The sequence below is a fragment of the Antechinus flavipes genome, chromosome 6 (assembly GCF_016432865.1).
Source record: "Antechinus flavipes isolate AdamAnt ecotype Samford, QLD, Australia chromosome 6, AdamAnt_v2, whole genome shotgun sequence".
In the NCBI taxonomy this organism is placed as follows: Eukaryota; Metazoa; Chordata; class Mammalia; order Dasyuromorphia; family Dasyuridae; genus Antechinus; species Antechinus flavipes.
Window position 1 is genome coordinate 170952146 of NC_067403.1, and position 11851 is coordinate 170963996.

General features: G+C 35.0%; 1 protein-coding gene across 1 annotated transcript; it reads left to right on the top strand.

The window, feature by feature from the left end:
• Positions 1-6952: 6952 nt before the first annotated feature.
• Positions 6953-11082, top strand: CSN2 (casein beta). The gene is made up of 5 exons (XM_051966723.1): positions 6953-7003; positions 7804-7830; positions 8529-8552; positions 8659-8694; positions 10330-11082. Exons 1-5 carry the CDS (start codon positions 6953-6955, stop codon positions 11080-11082), a joined length of 891 nt encoding a protein of 296 aa, XP_051822683.1.
• Positions 11083-11851: the final 769 nt, after the last annotated feature.

An 11851-nucleotide genomic window follows, 5' to 3' on the forward strand; every position in this document is an offset into this window, starting at 1 on the left:
AGGTGCACCCCAAATTTGCCACTTTCTTGTGACCTTAGGCAAGTCATAACTTTTAGGGACTCATTTTTCCCATCTGCCAAATGAGAATTTTGCACTAGATGATTCCTAAGATCTTTTCTAGCTCTAGGAGTGGTACTGTAGTTAAAGCTACTATACAAGTAAGCAAGCTAGGGATTGTCATTTGAGTGGTTAGAACTGTATGTTCTGTCTTTCCCCAATTTTAATAAGCCACCATCATTTTATTCTTTTAGCTTTATTCCTTTGAGTCTTGAAGGTGGGAGCCTCCATGAATAAGCAAAGAATTTGCTATGTACAAAACACTATGCTTTCTGCCATCAAGGAGTTCACATTCATTTTTTTTAATTACCATCTTTATTTTTATTTGTCCAATTGCTATTGTTGCTGAGCCCCCATCCAGTCTTTTATTGGAATGGTGACTTGCCTATTGATGGCCCCACTTCCAAAATCTTCTTTCTTTTTTTTTTAATTTATGGAACAAAGCAAACATTTCTTTAACATAATACAATAAAAAGACAGATGTACACGGCACTGCAAATCTACTATGCACAACTTGCGATTCCTTTTTAATATACAACAAAATTATCATGTAAGTTTCTTTTTTTCTTTCCTCTCCTCCACCTGGCCTATAGATGGCTATCATTAGACACAAATAGTGTTCTCTCTCTCTCTTCTCTCTCTTTCGAAATATATATACACATATATATGTATATACATACACACACATAGATATCTAAAATTATTCTACATATCTATTTATCATTTCTTTCATATTCTAATAGAAGAGATTTCAGCTGCAAATCAGATAGAAAGATCACATGGTCTTTAGGAAGTATTGACAAATCAGATAGGGATGCCTCTTCTTAATGTCTTTTCCATTGTTAAAATCATCTCTATTTCTGATATTGAATCATTTGACAGAGCTAGAGACTGATGTCCAGAACTTTTTTTAAAATATTATTTTAAAGATAAAGAAACTAAGATCAAACAAAGGAAGTTAAATGACTTGTTAAAGACAGGGTCAGGATTAAAGTACAAATCTTCTGATTTGCAATTCAACACTCTTTCCATTATATCAAATGGATATACACCATTCAGTACACCAATGTGTTATGAATTTGAGCTAGATGTGTCAAGCATCTGATGGATCTCACAGTGGAATCACATTGTGTGTCTCTTGTTTTTTTCATGATTTTCCATTCATGATTCTTCAGAGCAAAGAGCAATCCCATACCAAGTGAAAAATGTTTGAGAACAACTGTATTACGCTCTATTTTTATAAAGCCAATGACCATTTCAATCTCCCAAAGTGAAGATCCAAAGGATTGGGTCATCATGACATAGCAGGAAATAGTTTAGGTTTGAAATCAAGAGACTTGGGTTCGAATCCTTTCTTTAACACTTCCAAGCTAGGTGACCATGGACAAAGTACTAATACTACCAAATTTAATGGCCAAATGAAATGGTCTTTCTTAATCTTCATCCTTTTTGACTTCTCTCTAGCCTTTGGCACTATTTATTGATCACCCTTTCCTGGATACTTAGATCTCTCAGTGTTCTGTCACTGTTATCTCTTGGTTTCCTTTTATATTCCTAATCTTCTTTTTTAGATCTTTATTTGTATTATATACACTAACTATGGGTGTCCCTCTTTTTTTTCTACACTATCTCAACTGACCATCTCATGAAGTTCTCAGTGGTTCAATTACCATCTCTATGCTGATAATTCTCAGATCTATATATCCAGCACTGTTTTCAGCTTTATTGTCACATCACCAAAGGTCTCTTGGATCTTTTGAACTGGATACCCTGAAAATATCTCAAATTCAGCATATTCAAAGAGAAATCATTATCATTCTTCCAAACAAAAGCCCCAAAGCCTCTACCTAAGAAAGATTTACACAATCTTTTTCCCATTTCCCACTAACTGCACTGTTTTTAAACTTCTTTGGACCTCTTCATCATGTCTTCCTTCTCCAGGAAACTCATAATTAAAAAAAATCTTGTGATCCTGCAAGATTGAATCTTCCTGTTACTCAGATTTAATGAATAACCTCTGCCCTTCTGGTTAGACCTGATAGATAATATGATCGTGGTCTCCGGGGTTCAATTTAAGGAAGGGTCGCAGAACAGTATTCTTTCCATTTCCCACCAACTATGTTGCTTTTGGATTTCTCCATCATGCCACAGCACCAGGTGACTTCTTCCTCCCACCCCCCTTTTTTGATTCCTTTTTTGTGTGCTGTCTTCCCCCATTGGATTGTAAAACTCCTCTAAGGCAGGGACTGGCATTTTTTTTAATTTATATTTTTATCCCCAGTGCTTAGCACAGAGCTTGACCTGTAGTAGGTACTTAATAAATGTTTATTGACAAACACATTTCTCTTATAAATTTTCCTAAGGCAGCTAAGTGAATATTTAACTTCCTGAGTTCAAACAGGGATTCAGACACTTAATAAATTGTGTGCCCATGGGCAAGTTACTTAACACTGTTTGCCTCAGAATGGCAAACTACTCCATTTTCTTTGCCAAGATAACTCCAAGGGATCATAAAGAATCAGACATAACTGAAAATAACTAAACAACAAAAATTGTCAAAGGCAGCCATCATCTTCCCAGTTGCCCAGGTTTGCAACCACAATGTCATTTTCTATTCATCACTCTTTCTTGCCCCACTTACCCAAACAGATGCCAAATCTTATCGTTCCTACCTTCACAATATCTCTATCATCTGACTCTCTCCCTTTAAACACATAGCTACTGCCTTAGTTCAAAGCCTCCCCACCTCTCACCTAGACTTTTGCTATTGCCTCTCAAATGGTCTCCCTGTAATGTCTCTTACTACTCAAGCCTGTCCTCCACAGAACTACCAAAGTATTTTTCCAAAGTGTAAGACTGAGTATTTCATCACACTACTGAATAAGTCACCTATTTATTAAGGAATAATAAATTTCTTAATTCATTAAGGAATAATTGCCCTAGGATTAAAAATATAAACTCTTTTGGCTTTGTAAACTTCACAATCCAGCCCATTTCTAGCTTCCCATTATTCTTACATACTCTCCACACACTCTACATTTTTAAAAGCTTCAACTCAAACACCATCCTGCAGGTCACCTTTCTTTCCTCCTCTAGATACTAGCACCTTTCTTTTTAGATTCAAGGGCAGCTAGGTGATACAGTAAATAGAGCGCTGGTCTTGGAATCAAGGAGTTCAAATCTGACTTCAGGCACTAGCTGTGTGATCCTGGGCAAATCATTTAATCCTATTTGCCTCAGTTTCCTCATCTGTAAATGACAAATCACTCTAGTATCTGCTAATCCTGAGGTCCTGGAGAGTCAGACATGACACAACAATGACACAACATGTGAATGTTGCCTCTCCCAATTCAAACATAAGGTATTTGAAGACCATTTTTTTTCTTTTTATCTGAATCCTCAACACTTGGAGCAATGGAGTAAGAAATTAATAAATGCTGAGTTATTGATTAATATTGACAATATGGCCCCCTCCTCTCAGACCAAGTGTTCTCAAAGTAGTCCAGCAACCTCTCTGAGTTCTCCATATCCTTTCATGGGGTCCATAAGGTCAAAACTATTTTCTTTTTGGTAAGACAATTGGATTTAAGCAACTTATACAAGATCACACAGCTAGAAAGTGTTAGGTGTCTGAAGCCAGATTTGAATAAGGGTCCTTCTGACTTCAGGGCTGATGCTCAATCCACTGCACCATTTAAGTGCCCAGATCAAATCTATTTTATGGCGATAGTAAGACATTTTAATTTTCAATATAGTAAATATTGATTTATAAAACCATAAACAAAAGCTCTTTGCTGGGTACTTAAATAATTTTTAAGAGGGTAAGCTTCCTGAGACCAAAAATTTTGAGAACCAATGACCTAACCCAGAGTTTTCATATCTGTAAAATGGAGGGATTCAATTAGAAGATCATTGAGATCCTGTCCAACTCTAAATCTAAAATCCTATAAAATTTACCATAATAGTATTCAGACAGAGTAGGACTATCTATACCTTGCAGAGAAAGGATTGACTTGAATTGAGAGAGGGAGTTCTCTACATCAATGAAAAACAAGCCCCATCTCTGTCCCCATTTCTGTATCTAAAGTGAGCAGACCCACAGAAAATATTGGCACAATCCATCAACAACTCTTCCCTTCCTGTTGAGATTTAGGTTATCAGATAAATCACTCTATTGTTGAAGTACTCCTTGGAAGTGCTATGGGCAAAATCTAGGCAGAAAAAAAAAATTATCATCCTAACAACTTCTTCGAATTCATATTTTTTATTGGTATTTTAAACCACAAAATTAGCATTTCATCAAGCATTGAGTTTAAATAGCCTTGACATAGCACCCTCTGAGTCACCAGCACAGCTTCTCCTGACCCTTCTTCTCTCCTCTCGAGGAAAGAAGGTAATATTTGTATATAATTTCATTTTATTATTTTATAATTTTATTTTCTTCTCTTTTCTGTCTCTTATCTCTCTATGGGCCTTATTAGTGGGGAATATCAGTAATATTCTGTTAAAAGACCAAATTACTTTAACAGATTCCTTTGCCTCTTTCTTTTTTGTTATTGGTGTTGTTTAGCCTCTCAGTCATGTCTGATTGTGACCTAATAGCACAGCAAGTCCTTCTATTTTCCAGTATCTCTCAATCTGTCCAAATTCATGTTTATTGTTTCAGTGTTTCAAAAATTAGTCTTATATCTCCAATTTATACATTCTTTGTGGGCAGAGACTTAAGCTTTTGCTTTTTTTTTTCTTTTTACTTCATCCCACTCATAGTACTTAGGAGTCATTCAAAAAACATGGCGTAAACTCCAGAAATTGCTTCATTAAGTCCCATCTTCTTATTATGTGGTCAAAGTATTTAAGCTTCAACTTCAATATTTGACTTTCGAATGAATAGCCTGAATTAATTTCTTAAGTATTAACTAATTTGATCTCTTTGCTATCCAAGGGACTCTCAGGCATCTTATCAAAATTAAATTTGATTTTGTTTGAATATAAATTTCTTTATAAAACAAAAGAAAGGAAGAGAGGAAAGAAGATTTCCTCATCTTTAAATGAGAGTTGGACTTAATGAACCTTAGGATTAATTCCAGTTCTAAAACTACGAATAATTATTTCATAAAATTGAACAGCTTAAACCTTAGGCAATTCTGTGTCTGTGCATATCTATGGAAGAATGTATCCACAATTTACATTGGAACAGGTCACAACAGTAAGGCCAGGTTGTAGCCATGGGGCATAGCGGAAAGAACACTGATTTTGGAGCTAGAAGATTTATGTTTGGATCCCAGCTTTGCTATTTAATCAGTATATATTCAAAGACAAGTCACTTTGCTTATTCTGACCTTCAGTTACTTGTTCTATAATTGAGGGAGATTTGATTTAATGATCTCTACGGTTCCTTTCAGAGATAAATACAATGATTCTATAGTATTCTTTATTTTTTGAGTTATTCTTTAAGATTAAATTTGTAAGAAGAAATAAAATATGAAATTTTTACCAAAAATACATTAAGGGGCACTGATTTCATCTTGCCATAAAGAATGGAATTTGAACTTCTAGACAATCTGTTAAGAGAATATTAGAACTTGTAGCAACTTTGATGAGATGAACCAGTAAGTACCCTTCTCTCATTCTATACCCTTTTGTTCTTACTCCAATGGAGGGAAAAAACCTTCTGAAATATCCATAAGGTAGATGGATCTATTTGGGGAAGTTATCTCCAGGCTGCTTTATCTTGGAAGTAGATGTTTTATTAGTCTTGAGTTTGAGAAGACTAAGAATGAAGGTGTACATAATGAAGATTTAATAGAATAACTTATTCTCAAAGAGCTCCACACAGTTTTAAAACAAGACACAGCCTCTTAAAAATAGCAATTGTGTTACCATAATGTACTATACATTGTATCAGTAAATATGGCAAGGTTCAGATTGGCTACCTTATGAGGAAAGCTTACATTGATTAAGTTCCTGATATTGTATTTCTTCCCAGATAGCAAGGAGATACAATACAATCTTTGTATTGAAATGAGAAAGCAGCAACTTTCCATACAGTTGGAACCTTTAAATCTCCAAGGAAGAAGAGACAGAGACAGACAGAGGCAGAGAGAGATAAAGAGACAGGAGACAGAAACACACACACACACACACACACACACACACACATACATACAGAAAGAGAGAGAGAGTTAAGTTTTCAAGGAGTCCAAATATTTAATGCTTTTTTTTTTGAGGAAGGCCCTTTGCCTCAAAGGCATTTCAGAGCAAAAGACTGGGGCTCCAGTCATTGGTTGCAGCCATTTGTTCAGGCAAGTTCCAAGAAAAGTCTCTTCCTTGTCAACTTCCTCTTCCTATTACTGCCTATTAACTGACAATGTAATATATTCTAATTGTTTCTTGAATTCAGCCTTTCTATAAGACTGAAGTTTTGCCTTAACTATACAAAGGCCAAGGGAGAAATTAAGTTAAATTTAAATGAAGGTAGAAAGCCAAACTTTGCTTTAATGTTGGAAATCTTCCTAACAGGGACTTCCAAGAAATTGTAATCATACTCTTAACCTTTCATTTAGTATAAACTCCATAAAGCAGAAAAGGAGAGGACCTGAGGGACCTTCCTATTTCCCCTTAGCTTAAAATAGACCAAGTTAATTATTATAACTGAATATGGATGGCTATATCTTCAGAGAACTAACGAGAGTAAAGAGTGAAGGTAACTGTGCCTTCTGCAGAGATCTCAAAAACCATTTGGGGGCTACAATATCAAAAATCTTTCTTTCCTTTCTCCTTTATTTCCTTCCTTTTGTCCTCTCTGGGGAAAATAATATAAAGTTAAGAAAAAATTGATGTCATAAAATTAAAACAATTTCTTCTCTCATATCTCTTTTCACAGATCTCAGCAACCATGAAGCTCCTTATTCTCACCTGCCTTGTGGCTCTTGCTGTTGCCAGACCTGTAAGTACATCAGGGAGTTTAGAAAGGACTGTTTTAGAAAAGTCATTTGAAAACTTCCCAAATGGCTACCTAAAAATTGGTGTGAAACTTTGTTTGGTCTAATTATCCATTTAAGCTTTCAGACAAGCAGAATTGCTACTATTCTAAACCTAGATTTGAATGGAAAAATATAAAGTCAATGCTGTAAGTGCAAAGATGAACAGTAGTGGAGGAAATTATGCATCTAGTTATCAATGCATTAATATTTGTTTTTTTCCTGACTCCTCCCACTGGGAGCACTGGAAGAGCACTGACTACTTATCCACTAAGCTGTATACATTTCCAAGCCAGATCATTTCAAGATAAAATGACTCCCCCTCCACCCTCAAAATACTCGTTTCTACATTTATCTAAGCTAATACCTGACTACAAAAATTATACTATTGAATAAAATGGAAAATTTCAACCCACTGGCATTTGTTTGGATTTTCAAATTGATCTGTACATGAGACAATTTCATAAAAGGGAGGAAGATAGAGAATTATTTCATTAGCCATAAAACTGATTGGAACAGCTCAGTGGTTAGAGTGAGGAAGCCTCATATTCCTGAGTTCAATTACTCAGGAATTACTAGCTGTGTGGCAACTCACTGGGCAAGTCACTTACTGCTATTTTCCTCAGTTTCTTCATCTGTAAAATGAGCTAAAGAAAGAAATAGCAAACCACTTCAGTATCTTGCCAAGAAAATCCCAAATGGGGTCATGAAGAGTTGGACATTACTGAAAACTAATTATCTTTTTTTTTTTTTTTTTTTTTTGCAGATGGTAGAAAAGATTTCAGAAAGTGAGGTAAGATACTTTCCTATCAAGTCTAGGATCCAAGTGCTCTGTGCATCAATTGATCAATCAGCAAGTACTTTTTAAGCACTTACTATACACCAGATTTTGTGTTCAGGACTAGGGACACAAAAATAAAAAAATAAAACATCTTTCCTTAAGAATTTGCCTGCTATGTTAGTTGGGATCAATTAGACGCAGACTCCAGAAAATGAAATGTTGTTTTCTGTACTGAGAAAGTACAATCTAAATTTTGGAAAAAATCACATTGATGAGCTCAAGGATCCATTTGAATCTAATCACTAAGAAAAGATAGACACAAGGAGAAGAGTAAGTGAGAAAACTTAGATTGAAAGGGTAGGGATTGTAGAAAACTTTGGTACAAATCTGAAGTTATTTTGTATTTAATACACAATATGTATGAAATAGTGTCATTTAATGAATCTTTATGTTGTTTAGTCTTATATCTCCAATTTATAAATTCTTTGTGGGCAGAGACACAAGCTTTTGCTTTTTTTTCTTTTTATTTCATCCCACTCATAGTACTTAGGAATCATTCAAAGAACATGGCATAAACTCCAGAAAGTGCTTCAATAATAACTTGTCCAATTAAACAAATTCCTCCTTGTTTTGAATTAGTGTGGTGCATTGAGTATATTTAGTCCATATTCAAAAATGCTAAAATAGTTTTTTTTTTTCCCTTTACTAAGGAACATGTCACTGAAAACCCTGAGGTAAGATCTTTCCATTCAAATGAAACTATTGTTATAGTCTGCAACATTTTTTTAAATTCTTAATGACCTGGAAAAAAATTTTTTAATTTTTATTTCTCTTGAACAGAAGCACCTCAAAAGGAGAGAGAACATCCCACTAAAGGTAAAATTCATTTTAGTGTTCTGGCAAGAATTATTCTCATTGTAGAATGGAAATTCTTATCTTAAGCCTTTATTCCTAACCTTCATTCCATTCCTTTCTCTTCTCTTCAGTAAATTGCCTTCTTAATCATCTCTATTCTCTTCCTCTAATCTTTATTTTCTCCTCAAATGATAATCCTTTCCCCTCATTTTCCATTGTTAAAAATGCTTTTACAAAACCTATCCTTCCCTCAAACTGTTGTTTTTCCCTTTCAAAATCCACATTTCCAAAACAGAACTCATTATCTTTCTTTTCAAACTCATCTCTCTTCCAAATTCTATTTTTGTCTCTAAGAGTCATAACAAAATCATTATTCTTGAATCACTATTCTTCCCTATTCTATATATTCAATCAGTCATCAAATCTTATTATATCTTTCTCCATGACATCTCTTGCACCTGACCCTTTATCTTTACTGACATAGTCACGTGGTACTTTAGTGCAGGATCTATTGCAATGCCCCCTTCCCCTTATTTTAATTTATTTTCCACATAACTTCCAAAGGTGATTTTCCTTAAACATAGATCTGACCATATTTGCTCGCCTACTTCACAAGATATGTGAAGAGAGAAGAGGTTTATAATCACTTTTGTCAGAAAAGAGATCTAAAATTAACAGAACCTTGTTGAAGTGAAAGACCAATTGAAGTTGAATAATGCAAATTAATAGTGTATCCAGCTCTATTCAGGGGCACATGAGTAGAAACTATGGAGGATGATGGTAAAAACAATGACAAGGATGAATTTGACTAGGATGAATAATTATAAATTCCTCTGTTTGACTTTTAAGTTTAATCCATTAATTTAATTCAACTAATTATTCCTAGGGATAAATTAATTAAATTTATTTATTTTAAATCTACAATGGTGGTATCTATCATGCTAAGCATTAATAGAGATACAAAGCTGAATAAGAAATAACCCCTGATTTTAAGAATATTTTAATCTCATAATTTTAGTCAGGGTTTTTTTTTTTTTTAACACTCTATCCATTGGCTGCTTTTGCTTTGCAATAGTTCTATTATCAGAACACAGGAAGCCCTTTTCCTTCTTCTCTCCCTCTCTTTTGTTTTATAGAGATTTATATTCAAACATTTCATTTTAATACGACGTCTGAGAGTTTCTTGGACAGCAAGGAGAACCAGTCAGTCAACATTTAATTAATTCAGATTAGTCATTAGAAGGTTAAACATTGAAGCTGAAGCTTAAATGTTGCACACAGAGGGCAACTAGTTGCTGTAGTGGGTAGAGCACCAGTCCTGAAGTGAGGAGGACCCGAATTCAAATCTGTCCTCAGATACTTAACACTTCCTAGCTAGGTGACGCTGGACAAGTCACTTAACCCCAATTGTCTCAATAAAAATATAAATAAATGGGGAAAATTACTTTGGCCACATAATGAGAAGATGGGACTCATTTAGTTGGGGTCTTTTAGCCCAGGTCTATCCCTAAACATTGACTTGTCATTAAACAAACCTTAAGTAGAATTCTAGCAACTAGTTTTTTATTGTTAATGTCCCTACTTTTTCTCCCAATATCATCACTAATCAACTACAGTTTCATCATTGACGTATTGATGTCTTTTCTCTCTTTCTAGAATGAACAACACCTTGAACTCAACCGTTATCTTCTGCCTCAATCTGAAATGATGAATCTTTATTATGACCCTTTTTATTGGTTTCAAAAAATGAATAACCTCAAGATGACCAACCTTCCAAAAGACAAGAGAATGGCTGTCCAGAAATCTATTGTCTCAGAGGATATGCTCCCTCCTTTTCAGCATAAACTTCTGCCTGTTTCTAAGTCAAAAGACCTGCCTCTCCTTCGCCTACAGAGCCTGCCTTTCCAGACTCTCAGAATGCTGCCCCTCCCTCACAAACAGATGACCATTGCTAAGAGGGAGATGCAGCCCATTTCTGAGAGAGACCCTCTGCTAGTTAACGAGAGAGAAAATCTACCTGTTCACGAGACAGAGCTTCTCCTTGCTCTTCAGAGAGAGATGCCAATTGTTCAGCCAAGAGACATTCTTCTAGCTCCCGAAAGAGTAATTCGAGCTGAACGTGAGAGAGAGATTCTACGTGATAACGAGAGAGAGGTTCTCCTCCCTGTTCACAAGAGAGAGATTCTGCCTGTTCTTAAGAAAGATAAGATTCTGTCTCTTTCCCGGAGAGAGAATGTACCTCTTCATCTGAGAGACACTATTGAGCCAAGAGAAATTTTGCCTGTTGTCCCACAGGAAGTCATGCCTGAAGTAGTGAACCTTGAAGTCTATCCATTGCTTCAACCAATGGCCAACTTTTATTATTCCACTGAAATGAATGAGGTAAATTCATTTATCATATGCCATTGAAACTATGATTCAAATTTGATTATAGGATTTTTTTCCTATAAGAATAAATGCTAATAATATTGTTGGGTGGGAGTTAGGAATAGGAAAATGTGACAAGAATTGAAAATGTTCTCAAAGGAAGGAAGTATAACCAGTAGGAAACTTGTGAACAGAGATCAAGGACTGAGTAAGGGCACTTGACTCTACATTTTCAAAGTGATTGCTGCCCTTTTTAGTACTTAACAGAGGCATAATTGCTAATAGTAATTGATCTTCCTTTAGATCAAAGGTTCCTAAGCCAGGAGTTCATCAATAAATTTCAGGGAACTGTGAACTTGGATGGGAGAAAAAAAATGTATCTTTATTTTCACTAACTTGTATGTGAAATTTCAGATTCAAACATAGACAACAAAAGATTATTCTGAGAAGAGCCCCGGAGGCAAACATCCAAGAAGGCCTATAAACAAAAAAATCAAGAACCCCTACTTTAGATTATCATAACTATTTCCATATACAGAAGACCACATGCTCTTCTTCTGAGCTCCTTCCATAGTTTGTAGTTGATAAGAATACTAGAATGTGTATCTCTATTTAGAACAAGAATATAAACAACCACTGAGGTCATTATAAATTCACTGCAGTTTAATTCAATTCAATAAGCATTTCTCAAGCGCTAGCATGTTAGCAACATTATGTCAGATCTTAGGAAAACAAAATAAAGGAAAATAACATTGGGGGAACATGATATCTATCTTCAAGTCTTGAAAGAAAAGAAATAATTATTAATTAA

Bases quoted from the DNA above. Each gene is read 5' to 3' on its own strand.
- CSN2 (XM_051966723.1), top strand. From the start codon at position 6,953: ATGAAGCTCCTTATTCTCACCTGCCTTGTGGCTCTTGCTGTTGCCAGA. The intron at 7,831-8,528 runs GTAAGATACTTT...CCCTTTACTAAG, and splicing joins AAAAGATTTCAGAAAGTGAG to GAACATGTCACTGAAAACCC. The intron at 8,695-10,329 runs GTAAAATTCATT...CTCTCTTTCTAG, and splicing joins GAGAGAACATCCCACTAAAG to AATGAACAACACCTTGAACT.